This window comes from Thermobia domestica, chromosome 12 (assembly GCF_964235325.1).
Source record: "Thermobia domestica chromosome 12, izTheDome1.hap1.1, whole genome shotgun sequence".
NCBI lineage: Eukaryota > Metazoa > Arthropoda > Insecta > Zygentoma > Lepismatidae > Thermobia > Thermobia domestica.
The window spans coordinates 197,391,738-197,414,753 of NC_137465.1; the positions used below are offsets into that span (position 1 = coordinate 197,391,738).

The 23,016-nt window shown below is 37.1% G+C and overlaps 1 protein-coding gene across 1 annotated transcript in view; it reads right to left on the reverse strand.

Moving 5' to 3' along the window:
* LOC145666921 (sodium-coupled monocarboxylate transporter 1-like) overlaps window positions 1-22,480 on the reverse strand; it is a 108,536-nt gene extending 86,056 nt beyond the window's left edge. The window contains exon 1 of the mRNA XM_081734521.1: window positions 21,896-22,480. Coding sequence (XP_081590647.1) covers window positions 21,896-22,103 — 208 coding nt within the window. The 5' untranslated portion in view covers window positions 22,104-22,480. The remainder of the gene's footprint in view (window positions 1-21,895) is intronic.
* Between the last annotated feature and the right edge of the window lie 536 nt (window positions 22,481-23,016).

A 23,016-nucleotide genomic window follows, 5' to 3' on the forward strand; every position in this document is an offset into this window, starting at 1 on the left:
TCAAAGATACATTTTCCGCTCTGATATAGCAAGAGAAAAGGAGACACAGTAGTCTAATGGTTAGAGTGTTGGACCCACGTCCACGTGTTCCCAATTTTCGGAGTTCATCCAGCGTCGTGAGGCACTCAAAGATACATTTTCCGCTCTGACATAGCAAGAGAAAAGGAGACACAGTAGTCTAATGGTTAGAGTGTTGGACCCACGTCCACGTGTTCCCAATTTTCGGAGTTCATCCAGCGTCGTGAGGCACTCAAAGATACATTTTCCGCTCTGATATAGCAAGAGAAAAGGAGACACAGTAGTCTAATGGTTAGAGTGTTGGACCCACGTCCACGTGTTCCCAATTTTCGGAGTTCATCCAGCGTCGTGAGGCACTCAAAGATACATTTTCCGCTCTGATATAGCAAGAGAAAAGGAGACACAGTAGTCTAATGGTTAGAGTGTTGGACCCACGTCCACGTGGTCCCAATTTTCGGAGTTCATCCAGCGTCGTGAGGCACTCAAAGATACATTTTCCGCTCTGATATAGCAAGAGAAAAGGAGACACAGTAGTCTAATGGTTAGAGTGTTGGACCCACGTCCACGTGTTCCCAATTTTCGGAGTTCATCCAGCGTCTTGAGGCACTCAAAGATACATTTTCCGCTCTGATATAGCAAGAGAAAAGGAGACACAGTAGTCTAATGGTTAGAGTGTTGGACCCACGTCCACGTGTTCCCAATTTTCGGAGTTCATCCAGCGTCGTGAGGCACTCAAAGATACATTTTCCGCTCTGATATAGCAAGAGAAAAGGAGACACAGTAGTCTAATGGTTAGAGTGTTGGACCCACGTCCACGTGGTCCCAATTTTCGGAGTTCATCCAGCGTCGTGAGGCACTCAAAGATACATTTTCCGCTCTGATATAGCAAGAGAAAAGGAGACACAGTAGTCTAATGGTTAGAGTGTTGGACCCACGTCCACGTGTTCCCAATTTTCGGAGTTCATCCAGCGTCTTGAGGCACTCAAAGATACATTTTCCGCTCTGATATAGCAAGAGAAAAGGAGACACAGTAGTCTAATGGTTAGAGTGTTGGACCCACGTCCACGTGTTCCCAATTTTCGGAGTTCATCCAGCGTCGTGAGGCACTCAAAGATACATTTTCCGCTCTGATATAGCAAGAGAAAAGGAGACACAGTAGTCTAATGGTTAGAGTGTTGGACCCACGTCCACGTGTTCCCAATTTTCGGAGTTCATCCAGCGTCTTGAGGCACTCAAAGATACATTTTCCGCTCTGATATAGCAAGAGAAAAGGAGACACAGTAGTCTAATGGTTAGAGTGTTGGACCCACGTCCACGTGTTCCCAATTTTCGGAGTTCATCCAGCGTCGTGAGGCACTCAAAGATACATTTTCCGCTCTGATATAGCAAGAGAAAAGGAGACACAGTAGTCTAATGGTTAGAGTGTTGGACCCACGTCCACGTGGTCCCAATTTTCGGAGTTCATCCAGCGTCGTGAGGCACTCAAAGATACATTTTCCGCTCTGACATAGCAAGAGAAAAGGAGACACAGTAGTCTAATGGTTAGAGTGTTGGACCCACGTCCACGTGTTCCCAATTTTCGGAGTTCATCCAGCGTCTTGAGGCACTCAAAGATACATTTTCCGCTCTGATATAGCAAGAGAAAAGGAGACACAGTAGTCTAATGGTTAGAGTGTTGGACCCACGTCCACGTGGTCCCAATTTTCGGAGTTCATCCAGCGTCGTGAGGCACTCAAAGATACATTTTCCGCTCTGACATAGCAAGAGAAAAGGAGACACAGTAGTCTAATGGTTAGAGTGTTGGACCCACGTCCACGTGTTCCCAATTTTCGGAGTTCATCCAGCGTCTTGAGGCACTCAAAGATACATTTTCCGCTCTGATATAGCAAGAGAAAAGGAGACACAGTAGTGGTTAGAGTGTTGGACCCACGTCCACGTGGTCCCAATTTTCGGAGTTCATCCAGCGTCGTGAGGCACTCAAAGATACATTTTCCGCTCTGACATAGCAAGAGAAAAGGAGACACAGTAGTCTAATGGTTAGAGTGTTGGACCCACGTCCACGTGGTCCCAATTTTCGGAGTTCATCCAGCGTCTTGAGGCACTCAAAGATACATTTTCCGCTCTGATATAGCAAGAGAAAAGGAGACACAGTAGTCTAATGGTTAGAGTGTTGGACCCACGTCCACGTGGTCCCAATTTTCGGAGTTCATCCAGCGTCGTGAGGCACTCAAAGATACATTTTCCGCTCTGACATAGCAAGAGAAAAGGAGACACAGTAGTCTAATGGTTAGAGTGTTGGACCCACGTCCACGTGTTCCCAATTTTCGGAGTTCATCCAGCGTCTTGAGGCACTCAAAGATACATTTTCCGCTCTGATATAGCAAGAGAAAAGGAGACACAGTAGTCTAATGGTTAGAGTGTTGGACCCACGTCCACGTGGTCCCAATTTTCGGAGTTCATCCAGCGTCTTGAGGCACTCAAAGATACATTTTCCGCTCTGATATAGCAAGAGAAAAGGAGACACAGTAGTCTAATGGTTAGAGTGTTGGACCCACGTCCACGTGGTCCCAATTTTCGGAGTTCATCCAGCGTCGTGAGGCACTCAAAGATACATTTTCCGCTCTGACATAGCAAGAGAAAAGGAGACACAGTAGTCTAATGGTTAGAGTGTTGGACCCACGTCCACGTGTTCCCAATTTTCGGAGTTCATCCAGCGTCTTGAGGCACTCAAAGATACATTTTCCGCTCTGATATAGAAAGAGAAAAGGAGACACAGTAGTCTAATGGTTAGAGTGTTGGACCCACGTCCACGTGTTCCCAATTTTCGGAGTTCATCCAGCGTCTTGAGGCACTCAAAGATACATTTTCCGCTCTGATATAGCAAGAGAAAAGGAGACACAGTAGTCTAATGGTTAGAGTGTTGGACCCACGTCCACGTGGTCCCAATTTTCGGAGTTCATCCAGCGTCGTGAGGCACTCAAAGATACATTTTCCGCTCTGACATAGCAAGAGAAAAGGAGACACAGTAGTCTAATGGTTAGAGTGTTGGACCCACGTCCACGTGGTCCCAATTTTCGGAGTTCATCCAGCGTCTTGAGGCACTCAAAGATACATTTTCCGCTCTGATATAGCAAGAGAAAAGGAGACACAGTAGTCTAATGGTTAGAGTGTTGGACCCACGTCCACGTGTTCCCAATTTTCGGAGTTCATCCAGCGTCGTGAGGCACTCAAAGATACATTTTCCGCTCTGACATAGCAAGAGAAAAGGAGACACAGTAGTCTAATGGTTAGAGTGTTGGACCCACGTCCACGTGTTCCCAATTTTCGGAGTTCATCCAGCGTCTTGAGGCACTCAAAGATACATTTTCCGCTCTGATATAGCAAGAGAAAAGGAGACACAGTAGTCTAATGGTTAGAGTGTTGGACCCACGTCCACGTGGTCCCAATTTTCGGAGTTCATCCAGCGTCGTGAGGCACTCAAAGATACATTTTCCGCTCTGACATAGCAAGAGAAAAGGAGACACAGTAGTCTAATGGTTAGAGTGTTGGACCCACGTCCACGTGGTCCCAATTTTCGGAGTTCATCCAGCGTCGTGAGGCACTCAAAGATACATTTTCCGCTCTGATATAGCAAGAGAAAAGGAGACACAGTAGTCTAATGGTTAGAGTGTTGGACCCACGTCCACGTGTTCCCAATTTTCGGAGTTCATCCAGCGTCTTGAGGCACTCAAAGATACATTTTCCGCTCTGATATAGCAAGAGAAAAGGAGACACAGTAGTCTAATGGTTAGAGTGTTGGACCCACGTCCACGTGTTCCCAATTTTCGGAGTTCATCCAGCGTCGTGAGGCACTCAAAGATACATTTTCCGCTCTGATATAGCAAGAGAAAAGGAGACACAGTAGTCTAATGGTTAGAGTGTTGGACCCACGTCCACGTGTTCCCAATTTTCGGAGTTCATCCAGCGTCTTGAGGCACTCAAAGATACATTTTCCGCTCTGATATAGCAAGAGAAAAGGAGACACAGTAGTCTAATGGTTAGAGTGTTGGACCCACGTCCACGTGTTCCCAATTTTCGGAGTTCATCCAGCGTCGTGAGGCACTCAAAGATACATTTTCCGCTCTGATATAGCAAGAGAAAAGGAGACACAGTAGTCTAATGGTTAGAGTGTTGGACCCACGTCCACGTGGTCCCAATTTTCGGAGTTCATCCAGCGTCGTGAGGCAAACTGGGGAGTCACATGACGATCACTAGGTCTAGAAAGCTCTTGATATACTTGTTACAGACAGGGAGATATACTTGTTCGTTGCTAGACTGGTCGCTAATAAATGGCGTTGAAGCGGCTAAGGCTAATAAGGGCTGTAATGCCAGTGGTTAATTACTAGCAAGATAACAGCACACAATATGGTTTAATAAAGATATAGCCCAAAATATAATTAATTAACTATTCAAGTTTGTGTTTAACTATAATATTGTACAAAGACAAGACATACGTCAATACATAGATCCGATCGAAGTAAACAAAATGACATGATTGAAGATAAATTCTGATGCGTCGATTCCGAGAAAATCCAGAAAAATAAATTTTTACTGCGCTAAAACGTATGTTGTTCATCGTCGATAATAATTTGATGATTTTATTCTGTTGGGATTGTTTGTTTATTTATGTAATGTATACGGTATGTAAAAATAAAATACACTGTTAAACTAGCACTTGTACCATTGCTATTTGTCTTCTCCTAAGGCCGGCCGTATATCGACCAGAAGACAGGACAGCCGATCCGTGCTTCAATACTGTGAGAACTGCAGCGAAGATTCGTACGGCATATTCACTCGAGCACGTCCTACAAGAACCACGTGTTTTGAGACATACAGCCAATACACTAAAGCCTCTCTCTCTCTCTCTCTCCGTCCTCTCTTTCTGCCTCCCTCTACGTCGGCTTTGCCGAAATTCCCCTGTTCAGTATTGGGCCGGGCTAAGGGTGACAGGGTGACTTACGACATCTAACAGTCATGCACATATTTCTACTATTCACACACACACACAGTATGTAACTAATGTTGTAAACAAATTAAGAACTATATAAGTTCACTTTTTAATTTACGAAAATGAAAGAAAACACACTAATACAGGGATGCAAATAAGCAACAAAATTTTACTCGCCCAAGAAAAAAGCTACTAGCCCTCACCCCACAACAGAAATCATTTACTTGCCTTCGGTATGATATTGAATACTCGCCCGCCCTGATGAACCACTCGCCCCGGGCGAGCGGGCGAGTGGTTACTTGCATCCCTGCTGTAATCCGATAATACATAAGAGATAACGTTTCATGTGAGACTTTTTACTATGGCGTGGAGGAATATTTATAAAGGTGACATCTCGGAGACATTAAAGGGACAATCAACTTCAACGAATTTATGAAATAGTACGCGTAAATGATTGTATTTTAATCACTGCGTATACGTGGTGAGTATAAATGATCCACCGGGCTTCACAGTGAAATATGTCGACACTATTAATACAATACGTTTGTGCTAATAGTAAATGAAACGAAAGAACGCATTGAAAATCTAATTTGTCATATTCGTTATGTGGCCTCGTGGAAATATATGGGTACACAGACCTGTTTTTTTTTTTTTTTTTAATTATATCTGTGCAGGACAAAGCATGCTGTGTTTTGAAATATAAGAAGTGTTTTTCCGTTGTTACTGTACAGTGCTCATTTCGCAGACAGTTTCAACTGCAGCGCCCATCCACCAAAGCATTCTGAGATTGTATCGACAGTTTAAGGTATCTGGTTGTCTCTCTAAAGGTACAATACACTTAAAAAGCACAGAAAGAACTGTGCTCGAAGAACTTCCACACCGTTGGGCTAGGCGATGTGCTGAATGATGACTTACGTTAGTGCTTTTCACATGGCCTTTTAGATCTCCTGATCTAAAAGTTTGTCATTGTTTCCTTTTGGGTCATGTGAAAGACACAGCGTAATTGCTTCCTCTACCAACTTTGGCTGACCTCTAGAATCACATTGCAGCTGCATTTACAGCCATTAGTAGGGATGCGTCGTGTGCCGAAAGGAGTCACATCAAACATTTGTGCGTCTGAAAGTTGGACAGATTCTGTATATCTTCATGCATTATTTACAGTATCTGTTACACTTTTTTTATATAGCTCTTTCGAATACGACCACTTATATATTTAATACTATTTCTGGTTAAGACATATATTTTGCAGAAACAAACATCTCAAGGGCAATTTTCCAATTACTATAGAGACCTTAATATTATCTAAACTCATTTTATTCCTTTAAATGATCATTCTGGCTTCATTCATCAAGTTACGACCTGTGTACTTCAACCTTTTCTTGTTCTTGACTTATCTAACGACAAATTAATTTTTATCTCAGTGCTCGTAATTTCATATCATGTTCATTTCTAAAGATATTGTTCTGCTTGGGAACAGTTTTCACAGTAACATAAAATAACATTGAAGCTTGGAATCTAAGAAACAATGCAGTTTTAAAAAATGAAAAAAAAACTTAACAAACTCATTCTTACAGAATTTTCTTTTTTGAGGGTCAGTATTGAAATATCTGTCATTGTAAGATTTTAATAAGGTTGTATAACTGTAGCCTATTGTAGCGAAACTATTTTGTATTTTTTAGTAGCAAGGTGTATCAAAGACAAATAGGTAAATTGAAACCTAAGCAAGTTGACGTATTTTAAAAATAAATTTTAAATTTCATAAATGATTTTCTCAGTACAGATGCCGTTCGTTAATTTGGAGCTTGATGTTACAGACTTCGGATGACTCGGACAAAAAAGTCTGTAAATTAAGTTTTATTGAGTAACAAGAAATCCACTTGAAACTAGGGTTGCCAACTTTTGAAAAGCGGGATATTCTAGTGGAGTACGTATACTCTTATAATTGTGACATCACCACTTGTCAAAAATGTGAACAGCGCGACTTCACATAAAATTAAGTGATCCGGAGTTCATATTTAATAACTTTAGTTACATACTTTTGAAACATTTATCAAACGTATTTATATTCCAGTTCGTTGAGTCGGTACATTTAATTTATGTAGTCAACCATTAATAATATATCGTATTCAAAACAGAAAAGCAAATATAATTGTTAATAGAATTCTGGCATGCACAAAATATACTTGAAAAATAAGTCTTGCCAGCTTCGCTGGGGCTGTTAATGTTTAATAATGTTAGCACACTTTTGCTGGATCTGGATGCATTATTTAATTGGAAGATGTAGCTGAGGGTGAAACATTGCTAGCTGCGCTCTTGAAAATGTACTTTTGTTGACCTTTAGCAGTCTTGATAACTTCAGTAAATTTTCCTGGCTCAGAAATTCCGCGCACGACAGGTCGATATCAAAGTGAATTATATCTGCTTTAATCATATTCACCGGCAAACGATTCTTTTCGACACTCAAAATAATTTGAGTAGAATAGACAATAGGACTATTAAGAGGAAAAATTACCGGACATTTAACGTCCGGTTTGGAGGTCGTACCGGATCCGAACAAGGAGATGAAAAACCGAACTGTCCGGTAAAATACCAAACAGTTGGCAACCCTACTTGACGGACTACACGAATTTGGTGTCTCATATAATTTCAGTGCTCAAAAGGACTTTCAACTCCAAACGAACCAATCAATCGAAGCCTTAGAGAAGTAGTGTATTGTTTTGAAAGATAATAAGTATACAAAAGAGTACCGTATGAGGGCTACACAGCAAAAAGAAGAAAAAAAAAGACAAATAATGTTTATGGCAAATGCGCAACAACACTCCTAGGAGTGTGTAATTGTCGGTACAGGCTCCTATTTCCAAAATATTGTTTCGTAAGCCGAGGGAAAATTGTTCATGAGACTTGTTCGTAAACTGAATTGACCGCAAAACGAGGGATACGCATGTAGCAGGCTTGCCAACCATACGATAATTTAGATCTTAATGCTAAATACGATAATGTTCTTGCGATAATACGTGAGTATACGATAATTTTAGAACGCATACTTTTTTTTTCAGTTTTTGAACGCGCAAATAAATTGTAGATGTATTAAATAATTATAAAACACATACACTGAAGTTTTTAACAGTCATTAACGCTAAAAAATAAATCAATAACGAATTGAGAATTGGCAAATGGCAACCCGGATCCATTCTCTAGATTCAATTACGTTTACGATAGGGTGAAAATGTTGTTCAGAGTAGTGTGAATTAGGATTTTTATAAAAATGCTGAAAACAGTGACGCCAATTTGGAATTCGAAACTAAAGATTACTAGATGAGTCTATTATATAGTATTGCTATTATTAGTAATATATTTTCGTTTTACAATTATGGCATAGATAACTAATATAAGATAATTTTTTGTAATATACGATAATTTTAAAACCGAAAATCGATAATTTTGTTCTCTGAGGTTGACAACTCTGGTATCTAGTCGACCCACTGTATAGTGTTATTCTTTCGGGACGAAATTAATCTTTCGTTAAACGCATGAACGTAAAATAGGGATTATACTGTATCTAGTTGCATCTGGAACGTTGCTAATAAATACATTAAAAAAAAAAAAGTACCGTATTTACTTGTTTAACCTACGTCCAGACACAGCTTTCCAGTTCATTTTACACGGAAATAATAAACAAATGAAAGATAAAATTAGGAAAATAAGTAAGAGATAATCGTTGATGTTCTGTATTTAGTTTAAAGATATTATCCTAGTAGTACTCGCTTGATGGAACTGACGAAAACCCCTGAAACACTTCAGCTAGAGTGGCTAGCCATCGGACTCGAAATCGAAACCTCCTAATTGCGAGACGAGAACTGTCATCACTAGCCGACACCTCTTTAAAACGTGTCACCTCTTTATGTCTAGACAATAGGTGCAAAGCGTGTTTAGCATTGGAGGGCGGCTTCAATTGAACGAGGAAAAGTTTTCAACTTGCCACTGAAAACCACCTTCCATTATTAACCTGTATTCTGAGAAAATTGCGGGACAAAACCGCATCAACAAAACTGGTCTTACGTTGGTGAAAGAGAAAATTCATGCATCACATTGGTTGCATTTATCTTCGTAACAGCTACCCTAAGAACAAAAATTAGTCACTCTATTTTTTGTTGCCATGTGTTTTTCGTTTCTCATTCAGTTTAATTTGTTTTTTTATATACAAACCAATTTATATTTCTTTCGGATAATGCAAACGTTAAGAAAGAAAACAATAAGTTTAACCTATTTTATCGGTACACCTAAACTTTCTAATCGTTTCTTTTGCGGTTAAGGTAGAAAGGTTCTTCCTGGTAGCAGAATGTATGGTAAAATTGAGTATAAACCAATCTTTCACGTACGTATTAACACATGATTTTGCTGTCATTATTATATATTTTAATTATGGCCATAAAATTCTTTAACAATACTATCCATGGCTTTGGATTGAATATTGTAACAAAAGCAACACTGACCAAAGCTTCAACACACACTGTATTTTAAACTGCAATGTGTTACGGTTTCGGATATCTAACATATCCTTCATCAGACACTCTTAGGGTTTTAGGATTTTTATTTTAGGATTTTAGAAAAATGTAATATCTTTTGTATAGAATATAAACATTAGCTCACAACGAGCTGTGTTGGGCATGCGGTTAGTATACCCGCAATTACTTCTTCCATTTGATATCAGAACAATACATTGCTGTAACTTCTTCACATTGGTGTACACAGAAGCTTATAAAGGGAAAGGCATAACTGCTGAAGTACACATTTCTCCAGTACCTATGAGATTTTTTCTTCATAGCTTAATATGATAAATTTATATGTTCTTATAGAAGGGGGTTAAATCCTTGTAACCCTCCTCACCCTTTGCATGGTGGATCACCAGGTGATCTCGGTGCTATGGTAAATGCTGCTTGTAAAGTGTGGCGTTGTCAGATAGTGTCCAGTGTTTACTTATGCCAGAGAATAAAGGAAGTTATCATGGAATTCTGCTTGGATACTTAATGGAGAAATTAATTTTAGACCCTTATCGGAATTCACAGCTAAGTTTCACTTCTCGAACTGCAATGCTAGAATCCAGGAATTAAACGTACAAATTTTGGCAAGAACGCATTATGGCGTTCTGCGCAAGTTTCTTCTGAAAATCTATTTCCTTAAATGTAAATTAATATTTAAATAAAATGTGAAACATAACACGAGAAACGGTCAAACAACATATTTATTTTATAATAAGATTATTACTTTAACACACTTTACATATACAAATAAACATTTCATAAAAATGAGCATTTCTAGTAAGATATAACAGCAAGTGCCATCTTGTGTGCTCATTGTGAAACGAATCGAATATTTTTCTTTTATTTGCTACCTTTTTCGATATCAGAAGACACAAGCAAATAAATAAGTGCCCTGTGTTGTAGCTGAAACATAAGTCTATCTTATAGTACAATATTTATAATATGTAACGTTTCATTGCGCAGTAGTGAAGGGAATAAGCTAAAATATGTACCGACTTCCGGGTTCCGCCCGAGCCTTCGACCCCCTGTTCAATATGAGTTAAAATTGTGCTCAATTATAAGTTCTAATTGTTTACATTTATAGGCAAACTATAGCGCATACAGCGACATCTATTATCGAAATGAGATCTTCCAATTTAACGTCCTTCGATTTTATGTCCTTTAGGCTAAGGGAGACGAATGGTTAAGGCAAGTGAATGATGATGGAAGAATTCATGGAATGAAAATTTGGGGGCAAAGGAGAGTACCCCCGAAGAAACCAACGGCCACGATATTGTCCACCACAAACTTACTCGGCCAGGGGTCGAACCAGGAATTCCACGCAACAGAGGTAAGTGTTCTATCACGGAGCCACCGTGCTCCCAACTATTATTGAGACTGTTTATTATTAGGTTTGGCGTTACGGACAGACTGAGACCATTTACATTTTTATTATTACAATCTTCTGCTTTCTATCCATATTTTATAGTTTTAGAATGTTTCTTGCAACTCAAAATATTTTCTTCTTTTTTTCCTAGCATTGTTGCAATCGGTTTCCTACCCTCTATCTATAAATATAAAATTATTCTTATTTTCTAGTTTCTGGGTGCTTGTACAGGTGTTAAGTTAAAAAAAAAAAAAAAAAAAAGTTTTGGGGAATGATTGAGTTGAAAGTCTCAGCATATTGATGATTCCTTGAGATATCTCAAAATATGCAAGTTTATAACATCGGTACAAGTTCGAATTTTAATTTTGCCCCTATACACGCGCGTACAGAATTTGTTTTCTCTTTTCAGTAATACTTCAAAATCAAAATTGAGTTTTGTGACTCTCTGCACCAACACCCAAGAATCATCTTCTGTAGATTTCTTCTTCTTTTTTTTTTTCCTTCAACACCTCATCACCTTTTCCTTCTAAATAATTATTTGTTTTTCCATTTGTCAAAAGAAACGTGAAGTTAAAATTTCTAATACTGATCCATCACGTGCAAAATTGTTAATTTAACACCCCACGATTATGATTTTTTTTAAAAAAAGAAAAAAGGCTAAAAGCGACGAATGAATGAAACTGAATAAATCTGAAAGAATTGGTGAAATGACAAGACAGGAGGTACCGAGAGAACCCCAAGAAAACCAACAGAAACCATGTTGTCTATCACAAACTTACGTGGTGTGAGATCGAACCAGGCACCTCTTGCACTAGAGATGAAATTTGTACTATTAAGGGATCGTAACTCCTTCCATCGTGTTAAGTTTGGTAATAGATATATTTGAAATATCAAACTTCTAGAAAGAAGAATTCTCTTACATATAAAGTTAAATTTTAAACTATTATAAATCATACTCCTGAAGAGCTATGGGATATGGCTCGCTTAGTAAGTATTTTCATTTAGTTAAATGCTGGGATGAGTTTAGGGAAGAATTCTTCCTCATTTTTCCAGGGGATAAACAAATTCTGTCACTGGTAAATATAATAACAAGCTATGAATTTAGCCCATAAAATAAGATGTACTAGGAGAAACTCCTTAGCTTTGAGGAAGTTTGACATATGTTTCTGCTGGGTGAAATGGCTAAATTCTCGCTGATTGGATAACATGTGGTAAGGTTATTCCCGTTAAGTCTCGCTTTCTAGCCAAGAAACGATCAATCAAATCGTATTCGCATAGCTTCTGGCTTCTACCTTATGGCTCTGGGTTAACACTGAAGACTGTTGTACTGTATATTCCGACCGGGACTAGTGGAACCCAAGGAATGCAAGCTGACCACTTAGCTACAAATAACACAAAATAAAGTTTATAATGTTACATAGAAACCAATTCTTCTTCTTCTTCTTTTTTTTTTTTTTTTTAGTTTAACGTTTACTATTATGGTCTGAGGTCAAGGGAGATGGTGATGATAATAAGGAAAGAAATGGTGAAATGAAGAAGGTGGGAGAAAACGGAAGCACCCTAGAAATCATGCATAGAGGGTTTGTCCACCAAAAAGGATGCAATTTTTATAAGACAATTCTTTTTACAATAAAAGATAACGGATTAATACTCTGTTTACTTTATTTGGAGACTCTATCAAACAGAATATTGCTATATATATATATATATCATTCTTTTCTAAATATATGTAACTTTAACGTAATAGTGTTAGAATTTTAAATTCTTATATACTTTTAAAATTATAAACTGTAAAAATAACACGGAAGTCATAGTTTCTAATTATTATTGCTAAAATCTATTTATATCTATGTTACTAATGTGTTTAGTTAAGTGAAGGTCGAGAACCTGAACAGTTAATTGACTCATTGCATTCGGTTTTAGTTTTTTTTCGCTTACTTTGTCCTGTTATTTAAATACATAAATAGTACCATTAATCTATATGAGTACTAGGCACCAGCTGGTAAATGAATATTTTATTCTTATTTCACAGACCGGAAGACAAGAGTGGGGACCGTAGATATCAGGACCCGGAGTCTCATTCCTCCCGAATACACCCACTCACACATACATACGTACACTCATGTCCAAAATGATTGTCGCATATCTATAACGGTCTTCTTGTAAGAATATAATTTGATAATGATTTTGCAGGGTACTTTTAATACTAATACTATGTGTATAATCGAAAAGTGTATATTTGTGGTAAATTTCATAGGGAAAGAATTATAAATACGAAAATTAGAATAAGTAAAACAAAACGTTGCTAAATGGACAAGAAAGTTTTATTTTCGTTTTATTGTTCTTATTTATTGCTCTTTTGACATGATATTTGCCACATACATATCTTTGCCGATTATATACATACTAACATTACAAGAAATACCGGGCGAATTCGTTATCAGATTATATTCCTACAACAGCGTATTTATAGACATGCAATAATAATTTTGGACATGAGTGTACATACATATATACATACAGTGGCGGATCTAGGATATGATCAAAGGAGGGGCTGAACCATAGTTTGGCGCTTTATCCAGTGTAAAGCAGGATTGAAGCCCATTTTATCAAGTGTATACCTGAGCGTCAAGGGGGGCTATAGCCCCCCTTGGATCCGCACCTACATACATACATTTTTTTTCTGCTTGCAACTCTACATCATTGAACCATTTGAAAAGAATTTTGGAATTTACCTTGATCTAAGATTTATCATGTTACTTTGATACAGTTACTTTTTACAGTTTCAAAATTTATGCCATAGACTATTCGGGATAGAAACTCATGTAAAATATCTGAATATACGTTCTAGCATTTTCGAGAATTCCGCTTCTAAGGAGCAGTGTTTCTTTCAGAAAAAGTATATCGGGGGGCATACTTAATATTTGGAGGGGCACATATTATTTTCACGGTTTTGGTTTGAAATATTATTCTATGTACTTATTATTTTGGTCTCCTCCGGAAGGGAGCACTCTCAGAGCTCCGTGGTAGCAGTGACCCAAGAACAGGTCTGGAAGAAACACTCCTAAGGAGTGAAGGGAGATTTTTTTTTTTCATTTTCTATTCATAGTAAAATGGGTGGGAAAAAATGAATAAACGGTTCAAAAGTTTAAAATGCATATTTTTGAACATAGTCAACACCTGAACTTTTGTTACTATGCTTTGATTGAAATGTATATCCAAAGGGGGAGGGGGAGGGAGGAAATTTAAGTATTTCATAATGAATAACGACGACAGCAACGTTTCAAATTAATTTTTGAACATTTTGAGTGCAGTTGGCATTATATATTATATATATTACGATTTAAATACGTATTCTAAGGAGAAAAATAGACTTGAAATCCATTTTTAAAATATTAAAAAAAAAAAAAAATTCTTCCGTGGGAAGAACAGGTATTTCACTTAGTCTATACACAATATACCGAAGATATTACAACTTAAAGCCTTTACATGATCTCTGTCTTAAGGTAACTACAAATTGATAATACTTACGAAGGAGACAGATCATACAAGTATAATACATTTTCGTTGTAAATAACAAATATTTTTTTCAGTTTCACGTCCCACGATTATGCCGGTTAGGCTAAAGGAGACGGTGGTGATGAGAATTAAGTGAAATGAAGAAAGTTGGAGGAAACGGGATAACCTCGAGGAAACCCACGCACACGGTGTTTGTCCACCAGAAAGTTCACTTGACGCGAATAGGGATCGAACCAGGGATCCCAAGCACCAGAAGTGAATGCTTTACCACTGAGCCACCGCAGTCCCAAAGAAATTTTGTTATTTTAGTTGAAATTCTAGTGACATTATTACAAGCTAGATAAACTCGGTCATCCGTATATTCATTTCATTGTTTCTGTTTACTTCAAAGACTGTTTTAATTAACCTGCGTCACTGAGTCACTTGAAAATAAAGCTAAGTACATAGATGCATTATTAATCTCTCTCCATATAAGAGAACTCCTGACTGGACTGCGCTTAAGATAGAAGCTTGAAATTTTGACAGTGCATAGAATTGGGCGAAGGTTACTACTAAGGAAGGATTTTTGGAAATTTGACATAGAAAGAGGAAATAGGGGTGGCAATTATTATAGTAAAATGTGAATATCTAGAAATCTCGGAAGGTTAGATACAAAAAAATGATATATAGTTTTCCTATTTAAAATGATTAGACACGTGTTTCACTGCTTTGTGATATTTTCCCTAAAAGGAAAGAAATAAAGCGGAAAGTTAAAAAAAAGAACGATACTACAATTAGTATAACAGAATGAAATTATCTTGAAATCTTTTAAGGTTAGAGCCGTGAAATTCAGTATATAGGTTTCTCATTAAAAATAATTAGACATGTTTCTCGTTTTTTAAAAATATATTTTCCATAGAAGGGAATTAAAAGACAGAAAAGAGTGGAGGTTGCGGTTGTTCATAACATGGCAAAATCTCGAAATCCGTTAAGATTAAAGACATAGAAACTGGTATTTAGTCTTTTAATTTAAAATAATGAAAGACGTGTTTCAATATTTTTTAATGTTTTCTTTTGAAGGGAAGAAAGAAACATGGAGGTTGTATTTGTTAAAATAAGATGACATCTCGAAATCCCTTAAGGTTATACATAGTTAATTAAAGAAGTGTTTCGGTGTTTTTTAAATGTTTTTTTCTTAGAAGGGAAGAAAAAGATGGGAAGAAAAAAGGATGGAGGATTGCAATTTGTTACAATAAGATGGCGATATCTTGAAATCCCATAAGATTAGACACATGTTAGGAATATGAGAGGTGCGAGGTCGTAGGTCTTGGGTAGTGATGAGCAAATGCAAGACCAAGACCAAGACCCGGGTGGTCTTGGTCTTGGTCTTGGTCTTGCACGTCCAGTCTTGGTCTTGGTCTTGCACTGGAACCTTTGGTCTTGGTCTTGGTCTTGTTCTTGCACACCCAGTCTTGGTCTTGGTCTTGGTCTTGCTGCAAGAGTCTTGCAAGTCTTGCTTTTAAGAAATTTTATGCTTTTCATACATAAATTTTACTCTGGATAAATTCTACAATGCGCCAATAGCAACGGAAATACATTGTATGTTTCTAAATAAAATATAGTTTACCTTCGTGTAAGTATGATGATAGTATACAACATGGGTGATAACCTTTATTTTCTTTTCAATGGGTCCCCACGCTTCACTACTTATAAGATAAATTACAACGTTTCGTAATCCTTTTATATTTTTAAATAGATTCAATACTCTACTGGTTGGGGAGACGCATGAAAGAATATCAAAACGGGACAGACTACTGAAATACCACAAATTGCTAAATTATTTTTACACTCTAAAGGCGTCAGATATATATATTTTTTTAATTTTCAACTAAGATTAGCTAATCTTTGTATTGAACAAACTTCCAATTAAATATTGAGATTTTATTTTACTGATTCCAATATGTACTCTATGGAACAGAAACACGGACATTACGCAAAATCGATGGGAAAAAAATATTGGAGGCTTTCGATAAAAGGAGACAATTAGCTGGGTTGAACGGGAAACAAATGAGAAGGTGTTAGAAATAGTAGCAATAGGGGAGAAAAGAATTTTAGATGTAATTAAGAGGAGGAAAAGTAACTGGTTGGGACATTGGCTGAGGAGGAACTTTATTATGAGGGACACGCTAGAGAATATGATGGAAGGAAAGAGAGGGAGGGCGCAAAGGAGACTCTAGTTGAAGGAAGATATTAAAACAGAAAATTGCTACGTCAAGACGAAGAGAGTAGCTGAGGACCCCGTATATCGAATTTTCTGAGTTGCAACAAGTGTCCTGCCAATAATGGCAGAATAGCTATGATGATGATATGTTAGCAATATTGGCCTCCCCCCCCCCCAAAAAAAAAAAAGAGAGAAATTGAAATAATAACGATTATAATCAAACTTCTTAATATTTTAGTATAACTTGAGTAAAAACTGTAAACGACTCGACTGTCCATGTCTTTTGTGTAAACTCAACTTATACAAATACTTTTGACCTATATTAGAAATACAAAAACACAGCATCAAACTTCAAGTTATTTGAAATACTGTACAAAACCACTCTCACTTGTGAATATGGATTATTTATTGTTATATAATATTATATCGCTCAATCCTCGTGTGCCATATACCTGAGGAGGCTAAAAGTTATATTGATAAACAATTATTCAACGTATAAGCACCCGTCCAAGAAACAAAACTCGCGGTCACATACAGGGCCGTGCAGTGGAAACTCAGCGCCCCGGGCGAGAGCATATGACGGCGCCCCCATATATATATTCCAAGTATTTTTTTTATCTTTTCCCTTTATTCTCCCTAATTTTTCGCCCCCTTACTTCGGCGCCCGGGGCGATCGCCCCGCTCGCTCCTCCCTACCTCATGACCCTGGTCACATACACAAGTTTTTGTCAATGTAATGAAAATGTTATTTAGATATTAAGTTTTTGAACACACATTAAAAATTTCTAACGGATGCTTGATCCTATTTGCCAAGGCCATAACCATCTAGTCGGCACCTATGATGTACGGAGTTACCGATGTTCAATACTACATTTCTCTTTAGTTTTAGAAGAAGAACACCACTAATACGTTTTGAAATGATGTAGTGTCTAGTTTTACATGCCACGATTATGCACCGAGACTAAGAGAGATGGTGATGATGAGAAATGAATGAAATGGTAGAATGAAGAAAGTAGAAGGAAACAGGAAAACCCCGAGAAAACCTACACACATGGTCTCTATCCACCAAAAAAGCTCACATGGTGCAAGTTGGGATCAAACTAGGGATCCCAGCACCAAAGGGGAACACTACTACTGAGCCAGTACTTGTGCAAGACTCTTGCGCAAGAGTCTTGGTCTTGGTCTTGGTCTTGCAGGTATGGTCTTGGTCTTGCACCCCTTGGTCTTGGTCTTGGTCTTGCATCGGGATTCCTGGTCTTGGTCTTGGTCTTGGTCTTGGTCTTGCATGCAAGACTCTTGCAAAAACTGCAAGACCAAGACTCTTGCGCTCATCACTAGTCTTGGGACGAAGTCCCCAGTTAGCCGAAGGGTAATCTAAGTATATAAACTTACATATTTGTCACAGTTACAAATTGATCGAATGGACACAAAACCATTTACATTAACGATAGTTTTCACCCTAAAAGATATAACTGAATACATTGATTATCTGTATTTACGTTTTTTTCTTAGGAGCCAGAAAAATACGTAAGTATAGTACGAGATCTACGAAAAGCAGGGTCAACATCATTGTAGTGCGTTGTATTCTCTCCCATCGGGAATCGAATCCGGGACCTCGTTCACTGAAAGTACACTCCTGGCTACTAGAACCAATGAATAGTCCATTGATAAAATTTACTGTATGTTTGGTTGAAGAATGTTTATACTCGTATTTACAGTATATCGGAGTAACTTTGACATATCTAGCTTCTATTTTGGAATCATAAATCTTATTGTTGGCTAGAAACAGATTTTTATTTCACACATTAAATAAAACACCTATATTTTTAAAGTGTAAAGGTAAGTTAATGTTAAAATTTTATGCTTTATAAAAACCTGTTTACATGCTGGTATTGGAGTAAGGTCAAAAATAATTCAAAACATAACACACTAAAAGTGGAACTTTCAATTTCCGCTTTCCCAAGAAAGGATTATTCTCAGCATTTGTTGCAAAATACTTGTAAGTTTTCCTTTCGCTTCCATCCCAATCTTTCACAGCAACTCGTACGAAAGATTTACGGCATTCCAATTGAAGAATTTCAAAGGCTGAGATAATGGGAAATAAAAGTCATTTTATATGAACCTTCAACTGTCAGAGCAGTATTTTAATGAATTTCCATTTCTCTTATATAATCATGCTTACTTCAGCATAATATTTTCTTTAAAATACAAAGGGTATATAATGAGTACGATTTTTTAAAATATGATTTTAAGGCCTATGTGGAAACAGAAGGATATAAAAGTGATAAAAAAAAAATATTTCCTAAAAGTATCTACACAGAGTAATTCAGCTGCACTGCATTACAAATTTATATTGTTATACATCAGTGCCGCCCTCAACAACTATGTCAGAAGTCTCAATTGTATTCGTTACTTATCCCACCTTATCATTTTTTCAGCTCATTAATTTATTTGGATCACGCTAGTGAGATTTCCGTCCGTCCGTTATTCCATACGAAAACTGCCGAACAAGAGCATCGATTTTTTAAAATTCTGTGTCCCTCAATAGACAGCTAGAGCTATTATTTCAGCCAAGTTCGTTAACGGAGTCAATGTGTTTAAATTTAAAGGGTAACAGCGAATTTAACGAAAAAATGGAAATATGTGCTGAGTTGTTTTAAGGTTAGAAACTTTTTTTTTTTTTAAAAAATAACAGATTTTTGATAACACCTTAAAAATATTAATGAGGTTAAAACCTCAGATATTTGGGGTATTATTAAGTGTACAAAGCTTAGAATACTGTTATCTGGCATCAGTTTACCTCATACTTAAGATTTTTTTTGTTAAACCTCAAAAACTACTGATGAGGTTAAAACCTCACACTTGGAGCATGAATAAGATATATAATATCGACAGTTTCCAGCATAGATCCATCCATAAATATAAACTTCATGGGATCCTCTTTATAGTCTTTACTAGAGCTCAAAGGGGGAAACTATCTTCCTGTCTTCTTTGAAATGGACAGAAATTTTAATTTATCTTCAGGTTTAGTTAAATGCCCTTCGTTTTTTAATAAACTTACATTATATAGATTTAATATTAAAACTTATTTAAATTAAATTTAATTATGTTAGTTATTATAATTTTATATAGCAAAAATTAATTTTCAGAAAGTCCTAGACACCCGAATAGACTTCAAAAAGAAACGAATAAAATTAGATCATAAAATTTGAGTTTAGAGAGGCCCAAAATAGGTATACACCCGTGCATTGATCAAGTATAACATTCTAGTTTATAGATTGATTTGCCTCGACTGTTCCGGGTTTAAGTTATAAGTAAAAAGACGATAAGAACAAACAATAAAGAAACTAGTCTACCTGTTTGAATTATATAAAATACAGTGAGCTGATCAGTACGGGACTGTATACCTAATTTTGGGCCACCCTATATTTTAAAGGAAACAGAAAAAATCTCCCAGGATTAGGATTTAGCTTTGTGGGCGTTTCAACATCTAAGGTTATGTTAGAACGTCATGCATGAGGTTTGAAGTCCCTTGGCGATCACACTATCCGAGGAAAAGTAAGGATAGAATCAGCCCGTGACCTGTATGTTAAGTACCATCCCGGCATTTACCTTGTCTGAATGAGGAAAACCTTACTCAGGACGGCTTTCCTGAAAAGGCGTTTACACTTTTTCGACCGAGAGTCTGCACCGGCAATCGAACCCGGGACAGGTCACACCAAAGACGAGATCGTTAGCGATTATGCTACGTGGGAAATTTCCCGTTTTAATCAAGGGGTTAAGAAATCAAGATGGCAATACATTCAAGAAATTTAGGGTCTACTAGTATCGGTGTAATGTTCTGTGTATTGGAATAGGATCTCTATACTCGTAAAATTATTTAATTTACATTGCGCATAAAATATGTTGCTATCATGAGTCTCTAATAGGAAGTCTCTCCTAATGACGATACACCGTATGTTTACTGCACCTGCTACTTCGGACTAATTTGCTCCTCTAGTCGTATATTTGGCATAACGTTAATTTTGTTCACTCAAGAAATATATAATTTCCATATATTAGAATCTTTTATTATGTTATCGTCTAGTAGACTAAACGAGACCTCTATTTTTTTTCAATTTAAAGATTGATGAAGACAAGTTAAACGTTTAATATTATTAACGTTTATTTTGTGTAAAATGCTGGTGAATGGGCCTGCTCTTATTTCCTTTTTCTGAGCATTCCAATTGAAGAACTTCAAAATTCAGGCTGAAGAAATGGAAAGTCATAATAATAACAACAAAAAAGTCGTTTCATATGAACCTTCAACTGTCAGAGCAAAATTTTAATGCATTTTCATGTCTCTTACATAATCATGGCTATTTCAGCATAATTTCTTGATTTTATGCAAATTAACCTATCATTTCTTGTTGAAAAATAAAAGTCTTTGCGTTTGCATGATCCCATATATATATCTCGGATTTCCGTAGCAGCCTCGACTAGCTTCTGTTGTGTTTAGCGATGCGTACGAGATGAGACAGAACTCTTCTAAGAGAAGTACGTTTTTCGAGACGAGACAACTTCAAATCTTGTCTCGCATCGATCAATAGCTGTGGCACGAAACTACAATCAAAATAAACAAGATTTAATCTGACACTTTCTTCATGTCTGAAAAGACATGTGATAAAATCAAGTTTCATATTCTGCTAAAAAAAAAAAAAAAAAATGCCCTAGAGACAAAATAACGTCGGACTATAATGAGAAATTAAGTACATGGTACTTAAATAGTTATGCAATGATGAAGATAAAATTACGGAAGCGGCCGGAGAAACATTGTTACTCATTATGTTTTTCCTACCATAAATCCTTGTTCTGCGACCAGTGTAAGAAATCTTTTAGTTTAACATTCCACAAATATGTCTTTTAGGCTAAGGGAGACGGGTGATTAGGGCAAGTGTATAATGATCGAAGAATCAGTGAAACAATAAGGTGGGAGGAAACAGAGGTATCCCAAGAAAACCTACGGGCACGAACCAATGAACGAATACTGTATTGTGATCCAGAGATAAATGTACTGTCAAAGATTCTAAATGCAAGTAATACACACAGAGAGTTTATTTTGAAATGATTATATCTTATTTTTCACTTAGAAGATTGAAGAAAACACAGCAAAGTTATTAATTGTGTATTTTTTTTAAAAAAAAAAAAAACATTACTATCCGAAAACTTAGATTTAACTAAAACGTAATTAGTAAAGAAAGTAAATTTATTATTTTGCCACTCACCTAGTATTAAGATAGCTGATATATAGCTGGCAAGCAATGACATAGCTGTCGGAAAAACCGGCATATTTCTTCCTCCAACCAAATAGTCCGCATTTGAATTTTGTTTTTTACAAAAACCATAATATACTCCAATAAATAACGAAGATGCCAGCAGTCCAATAAACACTACGTAATCTGCTATTGTCAAACCTTTTTCCACATCACTCATGGTTGCAGAAAAAAAAGAAATCTCAAAATTCACACGGACACAAGAACTTTTTTCGTGAAAATTTTAAAAATTTTGAGCTTGAATTTTTACTTAAAAATTATGTTTACATTGTTTTGGAGTCAACGCACTGAGTTAGAAACCGGCACCAATTCGTCATTACGTGTCAAAGTTAAGTATTTAATAAATCACTACTGAATTGGTGTGTCACCAACTGTTCTTGGTCTTACATTAGTTGGAAGATCGAAAACAGGAATCCCGCTGTTAAGATTGCTGCAAGTTATTTCCCGAGTGCAGCTTCAGCTGTGAAATTGTTGCCAATAACCCAAAGGTGCCATACGAGTAACTAGCAGAGAAGAGGGGAACACTATAGGGGAATACCTGAGCTGTGACTGACATTGGAAAAATTGCGAACTGCTTTCCGTGTTACTTTCACTGTCCCTACCTCCCTCCCCTGATGGTTCTCTGTGTTCACGTCATATAATTCGTATCTTACTCAATACTTTTTTTCTCCTCTTCCTCTCGGACTCTCTCTACACCTTTGAGGTCATTCATTGTACGCTTGAGCGATCTGCCTGCAGACAACATCAGCGTAGAGTTTGTCGTCCTAGTTTGACAAACTTAACAATTTGCAATTTCTGATGCACTCGCTGTCATAAGATTGTTGCTGCCACATGCTCACGTTTCGTTTCGTAGACTGTATTTTGCTTGTCAACAATTTTCATTCGTTTCAGAATGTATTGGAAGAAATAATACATTTGCCCAACCGGCAGAGACGATTGGGTCTTGGTGGAGAAATGGTGTTAAATACAAATGATAGGTGATTAAAATGTTGGTTGAATTACACGTGTATAAGGAAATCTCAGACACGACAATGACCTACTAACAATCTTACGTTATCACTAGGGCGTTGTTT